At 53.2% G+C, this 21,488-nt stretch overlaps 1 protein-coding gene across 1 annotated transcript in view; it reads right to left on the bottom strand.

Annotated features, from left to right (window-relative positions):
• Nucleotides 1-8,545: 8,545 nt before the first annotated feature.
• DNAAF5 (dynein axonemal assembly factor 5) overlaps nt 8,546-21,488 on the bottom strand; it is a 40,102-nt gene continuing 27,159 nt past the window's right edge. The window contains exons 9-13 of the mRNA XM_007943153.1: nt 16,151-16,298; nt 13,051-13,201; nt 11,688-11,844; nt 10,388-10,579; nt 8,546-8,682 (exon numbers count right to left, since the gene is read on the bottom strand). Of these exons, the coding sequence (XP_007941344.1) occupies nt 8,546-8,682; nt 10,388-10,579; nt 11,688-11,844; nt 13,051-13,201; nt 16,151-16,298 (785 nt within the window). The remainder of the gene's footprint in view (nt 8,683-10,387; nt 10,580-11,687; nt 11,845-13,050; nt 13,202-16,150; nt 16,299-21,488) is intronic.

A 21,488-nucleotide genomic window follows, 5' to 3' on the forward strand; every position in this document is an offset into this window, starting at 1 on the left:
GTTCTGCTGTGCATGGGGTCGCTATGGGCTGGAAACGACTCGACAGCACCTAATAACAACAACAGCCAGAGTTCAAGGAATGCCAAGGATTGCTGGGAAGCAAAAGATGCTACAAAGAGGCAAGGAAGGATTCTTCCCTAGGGTCTTTGGAGGAAGCATGGCACTGATTACTGATTTTGGAACTTCTAGCCCTGATTTTGGACTTCTGGCCTCCAGAATTGTGAAAGAATAAATTTTTGTCTTTATACATCACCAAGTTTGTGGTAATTATTAATAGCAGCCCTAGGAAACTAATAGCTACACAACCCCAAAATTCCACTCATTGGAAATTCATTGTCCAAGACAATGAAAACATATGTTCACACAAAGATTTCTACCAGCATGTTCATAGAAGCTTTATTCATAATTGAACTGGAAAAACTCAATACCCAGCAACTGATGAATGGGTGAAAAAAAAAATTGTAGGATAGCCATACAAAGGATACTATTCAGCCAAAAATAGACTGAATTACTACTGACATACAAACTACATGGATAAATCTCAAAAACTATGTTGAGCAAAAGGAGTAAGATCATACTGTATGATTCTACTTATATGCCTCTCTAGAAAAATACAATCTAATTTGCAGTGACATAAAGCAGATTTGGGTTGCCTGGGGCTGGGGTGGGGAGGCCAGGCTTGACTGGGAAGGAGCAGGAAAAACTTTTTACTGTAATGGAAATGTTCTATATTTTGATTGTTTTGGTAGATTTTGTCAAAACTCATCAAAATGTAAGTTAAATCTCAATTAGCCAGATTTAAGGAAAAGAGACTTTAAAATAAAAAAGTAAATGTAGAAATATAAAGGTCAACAGAAGGGCTAGCAATGAAAGCCAAATAACTCTTGGACGACATAGGAAAAAAAAAAAAAAAAAAGAAAAGAGAGAGAGAGAAAGATGAGGGAAAGAAGGGGAGACGGATGGTGAGGAGGCGGCGGAGGAGGAAAATTGTGTATCACTTAAGGCTACACAAGTAGCCAAGAAGAGCCTCAAGATAAATAAAAGGAGAGCTCGAAGAGAAGTAAGATGAGAAAAGACAAGAGACCCAGAGGATCAATCCAGGGTGTTGAACACCAGACACACAGTTCTACAAAGAGAGACCACAGGAAGTAGAGACTCTGGGTGGGTGGGGGGTCAACAGAAGGGAAAGGCCTCATGACGAATAGGGGATGGTGAGAGGAAAAAGATCCTCATCTGGACTCATTCCTGGGAAATTTCAAAACCTCAAGGGCAAGGAGATTTTGAGAGGCATATGGAGATAAACTCATGACTCCCACAAGGGAACGACCACCAAACCACCAACAGCAGTACAACAGAGCTGTGCCTTCAACATTCAGAGGAAACGTTCTGAACCTCGAAATCTGTAGCAATCCTGAGGGTGCATCTGGGTGACTGTCCCCTGACTGCTGTGGCCGGAAGTGCACCCCCATTCCCCGTGAGGGGGAACTAGGTTTCCTGGAACCCCGTTTCCATAAGGTCCAGGTGAGAACTTCGAACGACAGGAAGGAGTTAATTTACTACTGGACCAGTCACAGCGACAGAAAGGGCACTTACCAAAGGGGCTTGGAGACTGCGGAGACCGCCAGGCGCCCATGCTGTGGCCAGAAGCATTCTACAGGAACTCGGAGTAACCAATACCGGTGTCGTACGCCAGCGCGGCCCGCAAGCCCTTCGTCAAACCCCAGACGTGCGCGCCACCTGCTGCACCAGCCTGGACCCGCGGCTACACCTGCCAAGTGATGGGAAGCCCGCTGATTGGCCAAATCCTGGTCACGTGGCCTTGCCGCCCCGCAAGGCAGGCTGGGCAAGCGGCTCCAGAGGCGCCATGTTCCTCGCCTCTGTGGAGAGCGCCAGTTGGCAGGGGCGGTAGTTGCTGAAGTGAAGGCAGGTGGTTCCCAGCACCCGAGACTGTGGTGAGGTACGGCCCGTAGCTGCCAGTCTACACGGACCTGGGCCTCTGAGAGCCCCGAGTCCTGCCTTTGGGCTGAAGGAGCGCAGAATGTTCTGGAACGCGGGCACGCGGGAAGGAGTGCCCGGCATGTCAGCCAGCAGCCGGCAGGTGCTGCCCTTTCCCTGCTCAGGACAAGCGCAAGCACATCTGCCTCAGCGACCCTGAGCAGCTCCTCTGTGGCGTCCAGAGGCAGGTGGACGCCAGAGCTGGCAACAGATGGCAGAACCACAGCAACAGACAGAAGGCTGACAGAGGTCGCCCGGTCAACGGCCTGCATTGGCTCTCAGACTCTGGTGACGTTTGTGCTCGCGTGTTTTAAGGTGACAGCAGGAGAGTGTCTGTTGAACACACTCAAAGAGGCCGGGCGTTGGGAAGTGTAGGCAGGAAGGGGAGTAGCTGTTTGTCCCTTGTCTGCTAGGCAGGGACCACTGGCCTTGCCCTGCCTGAGGAGGACACAGAACTCTCTCAGCTGGCCTGAGACAAACATCACCAAGAGCCTTCCGTGCCTCACTTTAGGACACCACGTTGCTAAATGATAAGGAGAGGGCCCCTGGGTGTCTGGATCCAGGGAGAGAAGTCTGCAGTCGGGCTCAGAGTTTGACGGGGTCCCATCACTGGGTTGTAAGAAGAGAGGGTGTTATCCCAGTACTAATACCGTATCTTCTTACAGCTCGGTGACTTGGTGTGATGGAGATCTTGGTGAGTAGGATGTTTATACTCCAAAAAGCGATCACTGATCTTGATTTTGTCACTAAATGTAAGCAGGCATTTTAAATTGAATGTGAAATTTTTAGAGTACTTTCCAAGCCAAATTAATTTTGCTTTATTAATTAGGTAAAGAAGCGCATGCTAAAGGACTTTGATGAGAAGTGTTAGTTGCTAAAGCTGTCACCCTGAGACAAAGGCCAAGGCCACCTGTCAAGGGCAAGTGAAGTTGGCCCAGGATGACCATTCCCAACAGGCTCTGACCATTCCTTCCACAGCCTTTGTCAGCCATTGTTGCAGGGTCTGTAGGATTAGTGCATGTACTTTTATCAAAACAAATTCTCTGGCATGGAGAGGGAGCCCAGAGAATTGGACTCACAGATGAAAACCTCAGGCAAAGGCTTGTCATTTGGAATGTTCAAAAAAGTGCCGACGTTTTGTACCACGTCCATTTCCCTTGCACTACTTTAAAAGGCCATCGTCGTCCTCCCTCTCATTTTACATTTGCCGTTTTTAGCGCCATTCTTCACTTTCAACCTTAGTCAAAACCGTCAGCTCATTTTCTGAAGAACGGAAATAGAAGGAAGTTGACATACAGCCCTTCGGATAAAAGTGCTTGCAAATAGGCCAGGAAGGGAGCACCTAGAATTCTAAGTCGATTCTTCTGTCTATGGTTCCCATTTGGTGTCAGCCAAGACCCAGCAACCACCTTGTCTCTTCAAATTACACTTTCCAAGTCAGTAAGAAAATGAGTGGAAGCCTAGGAACAGATGACAAGTGTCATTCCCCTTGAGGCAAGTTCCAGGCCTCACTGCCCAGGGGCTTCTGGCACCATCATCTTCCTATAGAAGGAGTCACAGGAAAGAGATTCTTAAGATGCAAGGGCCAAGGACATACCTGAGTGAAAGGAGCAAGGCTGATAGAATCTCTTCTGCAGTACCAAGCGCTGTGCACAACAGCATTGCCTACAGCCTCTGAAAATGCTTTGAAAGTGATCAGCAAGTCACAGCATGGACAAAAGAGGAAAGCCCCCCACCCTATATAGCCTCCAGTGAGGTCCTCTTCTCTTTGATGTCACATTGGCAGTACCTTGAAGTCTGGGTGACATTAACTCTAAATTTAGAGAATTGTGGAAATTGGAGGAAAAGTCAGGCAGAAGCAGAGCTCCTTGGTGTGTGCATTAGACCCCAGTGCAGTTACAGCGGCTGTGTTTTGTCCTGCTTCCCCACCACCTGGCGCATGAGCGTCACTTTCCCATAAATACCTGATGATTGAGGTTTTTTTCAGAGAAAAGTTTTCTTAAAAACTGGTCAGGCGGCAACTGTTAGTGGAAAGACAAGCCTTCGATTGGGGGAACGACATCTTCCTACCTGCTCCTGACTGAGGGAGCCAGCCTCTCAGAGCATGCCCAGTTGTAGCCTGTGTGTGCCAAGCTCAGACAGGTGGTGGTTTTTTACCATTTTAATACTTTTTATTATGAATCATTTCACACACAAGCACACACAAATAGGGCAGATAATGAGCTCCTGTATACCCACTGTTGATTCAGTGATTGAAAAAGGGCCATGGAAGTGACTCATACATCACATACTCTCATACGCCTGTCTGCTTTCATCAGCATGATGTCTGTGAGAGCCATCATGCCACAGCATGCCAACCATTTGTTCTGTTTACGGCAACGCACTGATCTTGTAGGGTCACTGCAGTTCGCCCACTCATAACTTGACTGGCATTTGGATCGCTTCCAGCTTGGTGCTGAAATAAAGCTGCTGTGAACACTTGGCTATAGATCTTTGCATTTTTGTTTCTCAACAAGACACATTTTGGATAAACCTGTGACATCCTGAACAGGCTTCTTTATGTGGGAGAAACAGGTGTGCTGGCCTCTGAGCCAAAAACATCCCCCTGGGCCAGTTGAGGTTTTCCAGTCAGAACCAACAGATCAGCATTATTCAGGGCGATGGGTGTTCTAAAACTGGATTGTGGTGACAGTTGCACAACTCTGAAAATTTACAAAAACTCAAGATTTCCTAACTCTGTCCTTAGAATGAGTGAATTCTGTGGTGATGCACATCACCCACTGCTGTGGAGTTGATTCTGACTCACCGCCCCCTAAAGGACAGAGTAGAACCACCCTGCAGTGTTTCCAAGGCGGTAAATCTTTACAGAAGCAAAGCCCAAACCACACCCACTGCTGTGGAGTGGATTCTGACTCACAACACCCCTAGAGGACAGAGTGGAACTGCACCACAGGGTCTCCAAGGCTGTCAATCTTTACAGAAGCAAAGCCCAAAGCACACCCACTGCTTTGAGTGGATTCTGACTCACAGTGCCACTAGAGGGAAGAGTAGAACTTAAGAGTTTGCAAGGGTGTTAATCTTTATAGAAGCTGACTGCCTCATCTTTCTCTCTCAGCGTGGCTGCTTGGTTTGCACCACTGACCAATGAATTAACCACTGCACCACCAGAGCTTATTGGTGTGTACGTTGTTGTTATGTACCATTGAGTCGGCCCCGACTCATAGTGACCCCTCCTTGGGTTTCCGAGGTGGTATCACTACGGAAGTAGATTGCTCAGCCTTCCTTCCTAGGAGTGGCTGGTGGGTTTGAACCACCAGCTTTCTGGTTAGCAGTCAAGTGCCTTAAGCACTATGCTACCAGAGCTCCTTAGACCCCAATAAAGCATTTTGTGCTGCTTTCCCACCATCTGGCACATGATGGTCAGGTGACACAAATATATGCTGATTGAGTGTTTACAAGAATTTTGAAGAATTTGGTGGAGAGGGACATGGTACTTTTCAGCAGCTTAGATTAACCCTTTGTAGACTGCATTTGTGTCTCTAACATGTATAATCTGTAAACACTGCCAGTTCACGCTGATTCACAGCAACACAGTCTCTTGAGTATTTCTGTTTAAAAATGTATAGACATTAAAACACACTGCTCCTTTTTCTTCCCACATTTTCTCACTCGCAGACTATGTCAGCCAGCTTGGTGGCTGAGCTAGACAGCCAGACTGTTGACACCAACCTACCCATTCTCACAAGGCATGCCCACTGCCAACTGGGAATTGAGTGTGTACTTCAGCATGTGTCATCCTTCCAGCCAAGCTCTCTGCCATTTATTGTTGGTTCTTGTGACACCTAATGGCTGGGTGAAGACAGAAGAGAGCTGGACAGGTCAATGCTTGGTGCTCAGACAGAGGTGCTCACACATTGAAATCACCTGGAGGAATGATTGCTAGGCCCCACCCCAGAGGGACAGGATAGGTGTGGGCTGAAGACTAATAATCTGAATTTCTATCAAGTTTCTGGGGGCGCTGATGCTGTGGGTTCTGTAACCAGCTCTTAAGGAACAAGAGAATGGCAGAGGAAAAGGGCAAAGGGGAGCTTGGGGGCTGGTAGAAGATTGTAGTTGAAGGGCACCCCAAATGCCTGTGGCCAACAGTTCTGGAAACAGAGCTTAGAAGCCAGTGCAGTGTGAGGAGCACATCACCACAGGGTCCCAGGCCTGGTCTATGGCACTGTGTGACTCAGAGCGCCTCCCCCAAGGCTTTTCCTGCTCAACCCCTTTCAAGACCCTAGTGGAGGCCTGACTGGTTTGGCACTCTTGCCCCTGGTGTCCGGAGAGGATGCTACAACAAACAGACTCCACAGCCCTCCCTGCTCAAGGGTGCAGAATTCTTAAAGCTGGATCATTTTGAAGTTAATCTAGGGCAAAAATTAACTTTTCTAAAAATGCTGATTAAATGCCAAATTTACAAAGACTGTCACGAACTGAATTATGTCCTCTCAAAAGTATGTGTCAGTTTGCCTGGGCTGTGATTCTCAGGGTTTGGGAGTTATGTAATGATGTAATCACTCCATGATGTGATTGGATGTGATTATTCTTCATTTGTGATGTGATAGTCATGACCTCACCGTGGAGGCAGGAGCAGGCTGTGGATGCCCTCCACAGGTCACAGACCTGAGCTGATGTATGGGGAGTTTTTACAAGAGGAAAAGGAGCGAGAAGCAGAGAAAGAGGGACCTGAGTATCACCAAGAAGAGCCAGGAGTGGAGAGTGTTCTAGGACCCAGGGTCTCTGTGCTAAGAACCTTCTAGACCCTGGGGAAGATTATCGCCGAAATAAACCTAGATCTATAATGCTAGGTGCACAGCTGCTGAAAGGAGACAAGGGCCTTCCCCTAGAGCCAGCAGAGAGAGAGGGACCTCAGTACCACCAAGAAAGAAGAACCAAGAGTGGAACATGCTCCTTGGACCCAGGGTCCCCCAAGAACATCCTAGACCCAGGGAAAGATTGATGCCAGGATGCCTGGAGATCTCCAGGAACACCAAGAAGCAGCTGAACCTGTTGTAGGAAAACAAGGGCCAATGATCACAACAGGCTGAAGTGAGAAAGCAGGTTTATTGCATGTTGAGACCCAAGGAGACGGATGTCTGTCTTCCTGAGCAAAGGGGTCAATAGGATTCTATACGGAGATGGGAAGGGGGCTGAGGATCCCTTGGACTGCCAGGAATGTTTTTATTTTCTTTCCTGGTTACTCTGGACTCAGCGTCCCTCTTCCCAGAGTTGTCTTGCTTCCTAGGCTACAGCTCTTAGCTGAAACCAGTTGTGGGAGAGGGTTATGCTTAGAAGAATGTATAACTGAAAATAACAAACCTGAAGAACTCAGTGTCTGTAAAAAGGTTGGCTCTTCTATTTACTTAAAGGGGAAAAACAGCAAGATAGTCACTATGATTAATGTCCACTTTAATTATGCCTGCTAACCTATGAAAGTTCTACAGCTTTCAGTGAGGGCCCCTTCAGGCTTCTACTCTAGCCTCCCACAAAGAGACAATGACCTTCCCTTAGAGCCAACAGAGGGAGAAAAAGTCCTCCTAGATCCGGCGCCCTGATTTTGAACTTCTAGAGTCCTAAACTGAAAATAAATTTGTTTGTTCAAGCTACCCACTTGTGATTTCTGTTATAGCAGCACTAGAGACTAAGACACAGGCACACAAAATAATTATAGTTTTAATTACATTTTCAAACACCAAAGCATCAATGAGAATATTTGAAGGTTGGAAAATACATAGCATTTCTTTCCTTACATAAATATAAATACTGGCTATGGAAACAATACCCACTTCAAACTCCATCTTTCAGGCACTTGGGTGGAGAAAGTGCTAGAGAATAAAATACAGTTTTACTTCACTGCTAGTCATAAGAGAGCCACCAAAACTGTACCTGGTACTTTGAGACTATAGGCCAGAATAAGCACTCCCACCGGCTCAGAAACAACACTCCCTCTAGACACACACTTGCCACTCTACATTCAGTGAACTTGAAACGGGAACTCTCTCAGACGATGGTCCTCAAGATTTCAAACCCCATTTAGTCTGCTCACCACAAGATGCAGTTTTAGGAAACAGAGCCCGGAGAAAGAAGAGTGTTCTTTTTATTGACTTTGGCTTTTTAAAGAGTCGAGAGTGCTCTTGCTGGGCACATCTGAAGGTTGAGCCAGTCCTCTGGGCCCAGCAGTGTACTGGGGGCTAAGAGGGGAATCATTAGTGCTGAGCTGGCTGCTAGCACCATTAGCCACGCTCACTGGCAGGCCTCTCGATGAACCAAACGAAGAGACATAAAGTCTAACGCTGTCCAGGAAGGGCCGGGCTAGAACACTTGTCCTGGGAGATGAGGAGGCATGCTGCGTGGGGACCAACTACATTCTTCTTGTCATAGTCTCGCTGGTGACGAGAGGTGCCCTGCTGAAGATGTCTGAAGGCACGGATTCCAGCCCAGACCAGGGGGAAGGCTGGTGCTGGCTCCCACCTCCCGAGCCTGGACCGAGGGCCGTTCTGAGGCGCTGTCAGCGCTTGGCCGCCAGGGCCTGCACGTGCTGGAGCAGCCGCTCGCAATGCGCAGGGGAGCGGTGCTTGTGAAGCACAGCCTCAGTCTCCTGCACCAGGATCTCGGGGAACAGGACACTGCCGTCTTTGAGCACCTCTGGAAAACAGCAAGACTCCATGAGGACGCCAGAAATAACTACCCAGCCTCCTCATCCTTTGCAGATCCTGAATACAGCTGTCCCTTGTTATCCACAGGGGACAAGATCTGGGACCCTGGATACTCAAGTTCCTTATATAAAATAGCACAGAGCCTGCACACGACCTATGCACTCCCTTCCTCCCATCTACCACCACCTACGACGGTGTAAATGCCGTATAGATAGCACTTTACCACCCTCTGAGCCTTTTCTAGGGCCTTCCGGGAACTGCCCTGCCCCCTTGGCAGTATTTCCCAGTCACAGCTGACCATCCTTTCCCTATGTCGTCCTTATCAATGCACTCAGGTCTGTCCAGCTTTTGCTCTGTGCAAATGCTGCCTTTCTGATGCCTCATGGTTGATTGATCTAAGGGGTGTGCCTCCAGGCGGTGGGTGTTCTGCTTGTAGGCCTTTCTCCTGTTTGGCTTAGAGCTAATCCCTGGAAGTGAGTCTGGTTCCAGGCCTGAAGGATAACCCGGGGCTGTTGTTAAATACGTTTTTCAGAAACATATGCCATTAGACAGTGGTCCTGTAAGTGTATTTGTATGATCCGAGTTCCCAGGCATATGGTAGAGCTGACAAGGGACAAGGTTGTAGTCACTGCTTGGTCATAGTCAGCTGCCCAGAGGGACCGAGTAGGTGACCCTGTGGGCTCGGGACCATAGTCACAGGGGACATCAAGCTCAATCGGCATAACATACTACACAAAACATGGTTCCACCACCTACTTTGGCGAATAGCAACTGGGATTTTAAAAGCTTGCAAGCAGCCATCTAGATGTAACGATGGGTCTCTCCTCATCCAGAGCAAAGAAGAATGAAGAAAACCAAAGATTCATGGAAAGGATTAGTCCAAGGGACTGGTAGACCATGTGATCTGCAGCCTATACAACTATGAGACCAGAAGAACTAGATGGTGTCCAGCTACCACTGTTAACTACTCAGAGGCAGATCTATGTAGGAGATCCTGGATAAAGAGGGAGAACATTGTGGAACAAAACTCAAAATCATTTGGGGAAAAAAAACAAAGCGGGGGGGGGGGGGCATCAGGTTTGCTGGTCTGATAGAGCCTGATAGAACCACTGAGACTATGGCCCCTAGCTGCCCTTCAGGTCTGGAATTGAACACACACCTGTGGCTTCCAGCCAAACAAAAGACAGGCATATGAGCTGAACATTTACTTGAGGTAGATACACTCCCTGGAGAGCTCAATCATGGGAGAATAGAAGGACTGTTTATTTATAGGGAGACAGCTCAGGGGCAGGAGTGCATGGAGGGATGGACACAGGGAAGAGGTAATTATCGGGAGGACGTGGGAAGGGAGCTGTTGCATTGGGGTAAATTGTAGTCAATGTCATGAGATAAAGCTTATGTGAACTACTGTATGGAACGTAAATTTGCTCTGTAAATTTTCACCCAAATCAATATAAAAAACAAAAAATAAAACAATGCCATTAATGTTACTATGAAATGGGTTTATCCTTATTTTAAACAAATTAATAAATACTTGAAAATTCCCTCAGTTTCAGTCACAGCAAATGCCAGTGGACAAGGTCATACACGTGAACACTGGGATCTCTGATACCACTGAGGGCCCTGAGCTGCTGCCTGGGGACAGGCCACTCAGATGCAGCCCAGGGCCAAGTCCAAACGGCTCTACAGCTCACCCAAAACGGCATCCTGCACGGCCGGCTCTGGGTCATCCAGGTACACGAGCAGCTCCCGGTACAGGTACTGGATGTGGCTCTGATAGCAAAGCTTGCTATTATCACTGCGAATACACTTCAGCCAGGTGCTCAAGGTGCTAGCAGCCGCCACCCTCACCTCATTGGAGACATCATCAAGGCGTTTCAGGAGTTCTGGAAGAAGTGGGTCAGACAGCATGTAAGGCAGAGGTGCGCCCCTCACAGGTGGCTTGCACAGCAGACCCCTTGCCCTCGGGGTTGTGGGGACCCCAGCACAGGGAGTGTTCCCACCTGCAGCCTACACACAGGTCTGAGGGACACCTGGACCCATGTGGCTGGAGGCGGTGGAGGAGGGTGCCAGGCTCTGGCGGGGTTCCCATCAGGCCTCGTGTGCGGGCTCCCCTTTTAAAAATTACCAAATATTTCTGGCATACAGAACATTTAACCTTATAGCCACTGCCCATCAGGAAGTAACGGGTAAATGGGTGCACGTGGTGGCCTCAGGCGTGTGACCCGCCTGGCCTTCCCTGACAACAGCCACCCCGCTCCACACGTTTCTAGAACCTCAAGCTGGCTCTTCTTTGTGTCTGTCCTCTCTTCCCGTCTGCCTACCTGCTTCTCCGCTTGTTTTCTTGTGGATGTAATTCTTTTCGTTTTTGGGGATCTTAAACCCGCTCTACAAGGCTTTCACTTCTGACATGGGGTCTGCTGGCGTCCTGGTAACGCCAGCTTTTCCGTGTCCTCAGGCATCCGTGTGAGGCTCCCCCTGATGGGACGACCCCCCATCTCTGCACTCACTACTCTTCAGTGTTGGGTGTTTTGGTGGCTTCTCTCTGACCATCCTGTCCACTTGCCCCCCCAATCCCAACCACAGTCTATACTGGGGGTTTGCCTGGCAGGTGGGCTCCCAACAGGCAGAGGCCCTGGGGTGGCGTCACATCTGGGCCAGGCTGCAATGGCTGGCGTGGGTCTCTCCACATGACTCCATCTCTGCCCACTCTGGGGTCCTTGGCTTGGCAGTGGCCCATTCTACAGCTTGCCTTCCACGGGCAGGACCTCGTCCCCTGTGGCCTCGGCCTCCTGGCTGGTACCATCGCAGGCTAAGCTCTGGTTCCATCTTCGTGGTGCCCCCATTTCCGGCCCACACCACGATCACCCTTCTCTGTGTGCGCCCGTGTCAGTGCCGTATCATACACAAAGAACCCGAGGTGCTTGGAAAGCAGAAACAGCTGGCAAACCTGCCCTCGTGCAAGCACGCACCCTGAGGTGCGCGGATCCCTACCTGGGTAGATCTTCAGTAGGCCGTCTGGCTCATTCGTGTCACCAGAGGTCTGTAGAAACAGGTTGATGATGCGGCAGGAGACCAGCCGGCTCGTCTGTGAGTCCTCCTCCAGCGTGGTTACCAGCTGTGGCATCAGTGGCCCCTGCACCTCCAGGATCTGCAACGCGCAGAGCGGAGAGGTGGCGCTCAGCACGGACTCAACGAGAGCCCCGTGCGTGTGGCTGCCTGCAGAGAAGGGGTGGCTCTGCCTCATACACCAGGGTCTGGAGGGCCGTTTGGGAATTTTCACCCAGGAAGTAAACGTGAATCTTCACTTGAAGTTTAGATAACGTGAACAATATGTTTAACTGGATCAGCTGATTTTTAAAACAGTCAATTATTTACAAATCCTTAATGATGCACAACTTGCACAGCCAATAGGCATCCACTTAACTCTCCGGGGGAGCTGAGCTTCAGTCACCTCCACCCGCCAGCAGGTGGTGCTCAAGCCACGTCAGCTGCACAGAGTGGTTTTAAGGGTGAGTATCTGACAGTGAGACAGAGCAGCATCCCGACAGGGTGCATCCCAACAGGAACATCCCTGAAAGCGCATCCCCGTGATGGCTCAGCCAAGGCAGCGTGGGCACTGTCATGTGGCCAAGTGGCAGCTGCCCTTCCCATCTGTGTTTATGGCCAGGTCAGTGAAGATCCGGGAAAGCTCAGGCACCGCCCCCTTCAGGCACCAGCCCCTCATGGATAAATCCCACTTTGCAACCTCCAGCAGGTGAAGTTGGCCCTGCCGACCAACCCCTGCACAGACCAACTGTGGCTGACAGCTCCTCCCGGAGAGCAAACCATTCAGCAAGATGCTGCAGCCACAGCCACTGCCTCACCCAGCCCACTGAGACCCCCCAGCTCCCCTCCCCGCCCACCGAGACCCCCAGCTCCCCTCCCCGCCCACCGAGACCCCCCAGCTCCCCTCCCCGCCCACCGAGACCCCCAGCTCCCCTCCCCGCCCACCGAGACCCCCCAGCTCCCCTCCCCGCCCACCGAGACCCCCAGCTCCCCTCCCCGCCCACCGAGACCCCCAGCTCCCCTCCCCGCCCACCGAGACCCCCAGCTCCCCTCCCCGCCCACCGAGACCCCCCAGCTCCCCTCCCCGCCCACCGAGACCCCCAGCTCCCCTCCCCGCCCACCGAGACCCCCCAGCTCCCCTCCCTGCCCACCGAGACCCCCCGCTCCCCTCTAGCATAAATGGCCCCACTCCCACGTCTGAACACTACAGAGGTTTGCTGGGGCACCTCAGGAGTCGTTTGGAGTCATGGTGCCACGTGGGTGCCTGGGTGCCCTCCAGTCCCATCCCACACAGCTGGGTGCCCTGTACCTGCTTGTCTGACAGGGTCCCGGAGCTGACGAGCGCCCAGATGCAGGACACGGCAGCAGTGCGGATGGCGGCAGCGGTTCTCCCGGCATGCCACTGCAGGTTGGGGACCAGGATGTCTGTCACCAGTGTCTTGAGGTAGCCATGGAGCTGCCTGTAGCCAGAGCACAGGGGGTTAGTGAAAAGCTGCAGTTCTGATGGGACCTTGGTCAGGGTTGACCTGTGCCAGGGTGGGCCTGGCAGAGGGAAAACTGAAGGAGAGCCAGATACCGGCACAGACCCTCTGCTCCCTGGAGGGGAAGCTGTGGGTGGGACCTCAGTTCCCTGGCAAGAAAGGTCAGGAGCAAGCAGGTCAGGGTGACAGGGAAGGGCCGGTGGGCTCCCTGGTCAGGGTGACACAGGGAGTGGCTGGAGGGGTCCCGGGTCAGGGTGAGACAAGGAGGGGCTACCCACTCTTCAGGGCAGTGCCTTTGTCGCCTGCACAGAAATTTAAAAGCATCATCTGCAGAGTGGCCTGAACCCTGTGTCGGCCTCCAGGGGCCCATGGAAGGGCCCAGAGCCCAGAGCCCAGGTGCTGGCAGCACCCCGCCTGGGGCGCTAGCTGCAGGGGCTTGACCGAGCACCCAGTAAACCAGAACTCGCTGACCTGAACCCCTAAATCGTAAGGGGCAAAGCAGCTACCTTGAAACGCTGGGCCCATGTGGCTCCTTGACAAGCCCACTCTGGGGCACTCTGTCGCAGACCAGACGGGGTCCCACTGGCGAGCTGTTCATTAAAGTCACACACATCACCTCTGACGAGTGAGTTTCAAAGAAAACTTTTGTTTTGGGGTTGCCCCGATTTCCAGATCCTCAAACCAGTGCCGAACATAGGCTTCCCCCTGCCCTGGGCTCCAGGTCTTCTTGCCCCTCCGAGGACCTGGCAACAGCAGACGGCTGGTGTGGAGGAAGGCTTGCACGTGGGCGCACCCCTCACTGAGAGACCACAGTCAACAGGGTGGTCTCAAGAGGAGAGGGAAGCCCAGCAGGGATGCAGCAGCTTGGCGGGCAGGGCCTGGAATGGCGGCCTGGATGGGGGCCAGAAGCAAGGGCTGGTGTGTGAGGCCTCCTGCTTATAAAGGGGGTAACTACACCCTTACAGGGGCTCGATGCACACAGTTGACACGCCCGGCTGCTCCCTGCAGGGTTGGCAGTTTGAGCCTACCTAGGAGGAAGGCCTGGGGACCCTCTGCCAGGTCAGCCAGTCAACCTGGTGGCACGCAGCTCTGCTCTGGGGCCCACGGGGCGCCGTCAGTCAGGCTGACTCAGCAACTAGACTGGGGGGCTCAACAGGGAGCCTCTTACGCAGCCACACCTCACACTGAGCCTCAGTCCTGCTGCTGCTCCTCCGGGCCTTTTGTGACCACCTGCGCCAGGACTGAAGGCAGGTTCCAGAAGCCGCCTTCAGATGTTCCCTGCCTCACTCCCTCCCGCCTCCCCCAGGGCGGTTCCCAAGTGCTGAAGGTGCTCTGTAACTGCCCGTGACAGACGAACACACACATACACTGGACAGGTGACGCCAGCTGTGGGCCCTTCCCATCGCTCTACTGTGGGAGTGGATCCGTGCTGAGATCCCACCATTTTGGAATTCTGAGGGTCAGCACCACATGGTGCCCCATCTTTCCCGCTGGAGACACAGCTCACACATCCCTGGGAGCAGTGGAGACTGAACTGTCCCCTGCACTGTTTTCTTTGGGGCTGCCCCTGACCCGGAATCAGAACCTCAGGGGCTAACTGCCCTTAGGAAGGACTGCTAACGTTCACTGCTCCCTGAAGCAGCGGCAGACCGAGCGTGGGGACTGGGGTGGGATGAGGAGTGGGAGGCCAAACACAGGGACAGAGCGCAGCAGGGGCAGGCCGAGCGTGAGGTCTGGACCGGGACCAGGAGCTGGAGGCTGAGCACGGGGTCCGGAGCGGGGCCAGGAGCTGGAGTGTGAACGTGCTGCCTGCACCGAGGACCTTCCAGTACCGACACCCACTTCCAAGAGGTGGCCACCCGGTGCCATGCTCACATCCGTCTACGGGGTCCCCTAGGCCTCGGCGCTTCTGCCAACAATCAGGAAACAAGGTGACCCACTGGCATGAGGCCCAACAGCAGAGGGTCTGTGTTCCAGTCAGAGCCAGCGTCTGAGACACCGTGTGTCCTCCACTTGCAGCTTTCTGCCTGTCGCTCACCACGAGCACATCTCTGAGAGGCCCACTCGGCTCGTGGTGCCCCTCCTGCTGGGTCACGAGAGGACCCGGGACGGGACCCGCAGGCCAGGGGAAATGGACCACAGCTGGGATGGGGTTGACTCTGACCGCTTGACTGATTTAACAGGAAAATGCCAGGCTGGGGGCTGCTGCAGTCAGATCCACCAACACTGTCTCCACATGGTTCCAGAGCCTTCTAACGCCCTGTTGTGGGGCCTGCATACAGATCCCAGTGGACTCGTGTGTCCCCATGTTGCTGCCAGGAACTCCAAGATGCACAGCCTTGGGGGCACAGGTCTGCAGCCCAGGTCCCCAGACTCATCAGCACACACACAGAGCAGAGCCCTGCTGGGGGACCCCTAGGACACATGGCCTTGGGGGCCACAGGGCTGCAGCCCAGGTCCCCAGACTCGGCACGCACGGTGGAGCCGCTGCCTCGCCCCCTGAACCCCTGGAACACCGCGGGTCCCCAGACTTGGCACGCACAGTGGAGCCCCTGGAACACCACGGGCCTGATGTCCTCAGGCTGCAGCTGCCTCTCCCAACAACAGAAAGGCCTTGCTGATGCTGCACCATCAGAGGGGGGCTGGTCACCTGAGCTCAGCTTTGAAAACTGAGACCAACCAACAGACACCTCAGTAACGGCTGATGTCTCGAGGCTTCTGGACTTGGGGGAAGTTCAATGACACCTTTGATTGAGCACTTCCCCGGCTGTCTTAAATGCAGTGCAGTCACCCCAGAGGACACGCCAGAGTGCCCTGCTGGCCTCTGAGAAGACCATGGGCCATACCTTAAAGCCCCGTCTCAGCCCCAGGGGTGAGGGGTCCCCAGCTGAGCTCCCCAATGGGCCGCTGGGCTGGGGCCATACCTACCCTTGGGAATCCACCGTCTCCCCGGCTCTCAGCAGCACTTTCGACAGGAGGGAGAACAGCCTGAGGCGCATCTGGGGGTCCCTGGTGGGCTGCAGGCAGCTGCTGAGGGTAGGGATCAGGTGCTGAAGGGCCTCTCCCACAGCAGGGCCTGGAAAACAGACGGGCGGTGGGTGTCCTCCTCACAGGGCGTCAGCACCCAGGGCGTCTTCCACAGAACGTGGGGCATGTGTGTGTGGCCCCAGCCTGGAAGTGGAAGCCTGGGAGAAATGTATACCAGCTGCAGCCCCACTCTGTCTGGGTCACTCGCTGACGAGACAGCATGGAAAGCAGCTGAGATTTTAGCCCCCGAGTCACTCTGACCATCCACATGTAACCTTTCTACGTTCCCATGTGCTTAGGAAAAACAAAGCAGTCAACCAGTGCTTCAAAGACCAACCCAAAGCAGGTCTAAACACATAAGCTACTGCAGATTTTCCTGCGTGCTGAGCCACTGTCCTGCAGGCGTAGTGCTGAGGAGATATGCAGGCTATGGGTCCCCGTGCTGGGATGTGAGCGTGGACCAAGGGAAGCTCACTGAGATGACATCACCACTGGCATTAGATCCAGGCACAGTCCACAGCCACAGCCACCACACAATGCCTCCCCACTGTCTGAAGCTGGGTTCTGTAGAGAAGCAAAACTAGTCAAGCTCACATATATACACACGGAGAGAAGGAGAAAAAGGAGTTTGTCTCTCGGACACAGCCCACACAGTCGTGGAGACTGCAAGCCCCACACCTGTGGGTCAGACCTCAAGCTGGAGGCTTCTCCTGACTCACACAACTACAGGGGCTGACGAACCCAAGATCAGCAGGCAATATGGCAGGTCGTTGGCTTACAGGCTGTGAAGACAACAATCCCGAGATTGGGAGACAACACCGCAGGCCACTGGTTCAAGTCCAGCAACCAGAGATGATGATGTATCAGATGTAGGATTCAGATCTAGCAGAAAGTCAGAGACTTTTCCCAAAGCTTTTCTAGATACACTGGAAGCAGGCCACACCCCTGAGCAGATGCCCCTTCACTGACTGGCTGCTCAGAGCACATCTCACTGTGGAGATGATTACATTATGTCAGGTCTCACCATGGGGGACTACATCAGAAGCGCCAAACCACTGAGCATCACGGCCCAGTCAAGCTGACATGTGATCCTAACCATCACACCACCTGCTCCTGGTACCAAGCAGGATGAACATGGCTGCTGCAAACCAGCTTGGCTCTCTGCCATGTGGCTGATCCTATACCAACTGGGGCAGCAAAGTGCCTTTGACCTTTGCTTCTGAAAGCACCAGGGTCAGACACCAGCAAAGAAAAGCAGGACCTTGGGGGGAGCACCATGAAACAGCACGGCCCAGCCAGAGTGGGGTGACCAGGGCCACTGCAGCCGACCAACAGGCCAGCCGCACGTGAGTGCCCAGTGAAAGCTCAGGCCCTTGGCGACGTGTCTTCTTTCAATGCTACTTCTCAGATGGGAGAAGGGCGAGGACATTCCAGAAAAGCAGCCTCCCAGGATCGTCCGAGGAGTTTCACTCACAAATGAAAACAGACAACGTGGGAGCAGAGACAGGGCGGGAGGGGCAGCCAGATGTGGGCCCCTGCCGTGGGCTCTGTGCCACCCAAACACCCTGTCAGCCGTTCTTTACAAACGGTACAAACAGTCCTTGAGGAAAATAAAGAATTCCTCAAAAATGTAGGGTGCTTCTCATTCTCTTACGGAGTCATCATCGCCGCCATCCCTGCTGGGCGTCAGGGCAGATCCATGCCCCACGGGGTGTTCGGGGTCATCCCTGCCAGGTGTCAGGGCAGATCCATGCCCCACGGGGTGTTCGGGGTCATCCCTGCCAGGCGTCAGGGCAGAACCACGCCCCACGGGGTGTTTGGGGTCATCGCTGCCGGGCGTCAGGGCAGACCCGCGCCCCACGGGGTGGTCACCAGCATCGCTGCTCCCCCACAATCTGGTGACACTGCTGACATCCTTCGAGCTGTGCCCCATCCCCAGCCTCCTTTTCTGAGTCGTTCCTCCATGAACATGAACTCGCTGCTCCAAGGTTCCTGTCTGACCTTTCTAGTTGTTCTTGTCAATTTGAGTCCATAAAGATGGTTCTTAAAACAACACAACATTCAAGGCAAGCTGAGGAGTTCTGAAGATAAGGGTGAGAGGAGGGGCGGCCGGGTGGACCGTGGCACTGTGTCCTGCCTGGCCCCTCGGGTCTCAGCTGTGACGGGGCAGACGTGCCCGTCTGTGTGACACTCCCGAGCCTATGGAGCTGTGCCGCCCACTCATCTTACGAAGGAGACAGGTCTGGAGGCCAGTGAGCTGTTCAAGAAGAGCTAGACTTCTGCCACCAAGAGTCTGGGTGGTCCCATTGGTTGGGGAGTCTTGAGAGATGGGTCGTCTGTGGACCTCAGGGAAGTACAAAGATGACACACAAGGCAAGGGGAATGGCTTCCACAGACGGTCACGAGGCCGGGGGTTGGGGGCTCCCTGCATGGGGAGAGCGCTGGAAGGTGTGAGGCAGTGAGGGGTTGGGGTCTCCCCAGTGCCCAGGAGCGCCTCCCCAGCTGGCAGCCTGGACCTGCTTTCCTCCACACTGACATGAACCATGCCCCTCAGATACATCCTGGCTTCTCTGATCTTTCTGGAGGCCTGGAACCGCAGGCCCCGTCCTTCCCAGTGCACCCTGGATCCTGAGCGGCTGAACGCCCCCTTCCCCACCAGTGTCGGTGCTGCCAGCTCTGGCAGGCCATGCTGTGGCTTCTAAGCTGGCTCCTGGGTCCCAGGAAACCGCAATCGTGGATGCCCGCCTTTGCCACCGCCTTTGCTCCGCTGCCCCACGCCTTGCCCAGGCTGCCATCAAGGCTTGAGATCACCGTTTCTCGCGATTGCTGGCATTTCTTATGTGGAGGCGTCACTATGTGGTTAACTTCCTGTTTGATGTTTGCCCCACTCCCAAGTTCTGGTCTGCATGGTGCCTGCTGCATGCCTTTGGGCAGAGCCTGCTCCGTAAGTAGGATTAGCTCCTTGGGATACAGCCCATCCATCCACTGGTAAGAGTGCGGATACACTGACGACTCCAGAAACGTGGTGTCAGATGGCTTCCCCAAAGAACAAAGCTCGTTTAAAGTGCTCCTGGCCTGGTCACCCTGAGGACCGATTTTCACCTTGGAGCTGAACTTGGCATATGGCAGTATGCACCCCAGTTTTAAACACCTGCCTCTGGTCTTAGGAAGGGTGAGCACGTCCCTGCTACTGACTCAGGATGCGTGGTCGGGATCTTGTCTGCCTGTTGATGGTTAATGCCTTCACCTTCATACGGCGACAAGCCCAAGTTCACTGTTGAACTGACTGAGCTCCCAAGTCAGCCTCCCTTTAGTCTCTGCCATCGACAGACCCCCCCGCTGCCTTGTCCCCTCTGTCTTTGCAAAGTTTCAAGAGTTGGCCCTGTTTGCAGGTTGAAAGTACTTCACACATTTAAAAGGTTATCTTGCTGCACCAGTTTTGTAAACAAGGAATTAAATTTCCCAGGTCAGGAATTCTCATCATGCTTTTGTTTACTCTGCTCTTTGTGGTAGCACAGCTCGACAGAAAACTCAGAAAAGGAAAAAGCAGAGAACAAAGAGGAGACAAGAATCGTCCACGCTCCCAGGACGCATCCCACTACGCTGCAAACAGTATGTGCACTTCCTTTCAGAGCTCAACACTTACACACATGCTTATGTGCAGGCAGGTACACATGCAAACAGCATGTCTAGTGTCACATGGTCTGGCACACACACACACACACACACTGTTCAGCGTCACATGGCCCAGCGCATACATACACAGCGTGTTCAGAGTCACACGGCATGGAGCACACACATGCGCGTGTTCAGCATTACACGGCCCATACTTCCTGCTTTGCTGACAAGAGATGTGGCTCTGTAAAGGTGCCCCCACGGGTCAATTAGGCCCCCACCACATGCCTGACCTTGAACAAATGCAAGGGTAACACCGAGTCTCAGCTATCTCACCTGCTGCTTGTGTGTGTGACGCTGGTCTCCAGGGCCCACTCGCCCTGCTGCCTGGTCTGTGGGGTGGACCCTGGAGTCACGTGGCTCATGAAACTTACAGACACAATGGGCTTTCCTGAGAGGGCAAGGGGAAGCCTCGCAGGTGTGCTACCTGGCGAGTCATGGACCTGCTCTGTGCCCTTGGTTTTCTCATCTGCAGAATGGGGCTGCTGGTTCCTGCCATGTGGAGTGGCCATGAGGCTATGATAAACTGCTCTGTGTGAACCTGCTAGACGGTGTTTGGCATGGGCTATGAGCTAGCCACTGTTGGCCCTCTTCTAATTTGGAAATGTAGCTTTGCACACAACCGACAAAGATCAATGACAGGGTCTGTCCCGGGCCTTGGAGCACCAGGGTCACCAGGTGAGGCACTTCTCAGGGCCTGGAATTCTGCTACAGCAAGGGCTGCTCACACACTAACAGAAAGGACACAGGAGGGTCACATGCCCTCAGGCCCAGAGTAGAGACAGAGCACTTGGTCCAGCTGGGATGGGGAAAGTGGGGGACCCATGCAGCCTGGGGTTTAGAGGAGATGAATTTTTCACATCTAATTCAGGGAAGCAAGACTCAATGGACGACTTGTCTCGGTTCCCCAGTTGGCTTACAGGAAACATCAACGTAAGGGCTGCGATGCCGAGAATCTGCTCTAGGCCTGCACAACCAACGGTTACTGCCCTCCTGGAAAAATGGGTCTGATGTTCTGTGCAAAGATTCTTAACGTAAAGGCTGCAACCCCAAGAGTCAGCTCCAGGCCTGTGCACCCGATGGTTACCGTCATCCCAGAAAAATCAGTCTGACATTCTGTGCGACGATTCCTAATGTTCCAGCCGTCTGTATTTCTAAGGAGGTAAAGTATCTTCATCATTTGCTGAGTGCGTGTTTAATAGAATAAGTTATCAGCCTACAACTCAACTGAAAAAAATACCCAAAGGACACGTGGGGGGGCTGGAACAGGCCCGAGGGGCTGAGGGCTGGAGCTGTGAGCAGCCTTCCTCTGCTTCACTGGCCTCTGTGACCCAGTCCTCATGTGACAACACACATTCATGCATTCTCCCAATCCTCACGCAATAGCACACATTCACGTGTCCCCCCGGTCCTCGCACAACACTGCACGTTCACGTGTCCCCCCGGTCCTCGCACAACCCTGCGCGTTCACGTGCTCCCCCCCGGTCCTCGCACAACACTGCGCGTTCACGTGTCCCCCCGGTCCTCGCACAACCCTGCGCGTTCACGTGTCCCCCCGGTCCTC

Source organism: Orycteropus afer, unplaced genomic scaffold, assembly GCF_000298275.1.
Source record: "Orycteropus afer afer isolate SDZICR_OR568_19922 unplaced genomic scaffold, OryAfe1.0 scaffold00006, whole genome shotgun sequence".
In the NCBI taxonomy this organism is placed as follows: domain Eukaryota; kingdom Metazoa; phylum Chordata; class Mammalia; order Tubulidentata; family Orycteropodidae; genus Orycteropus; species Orycteropus afer.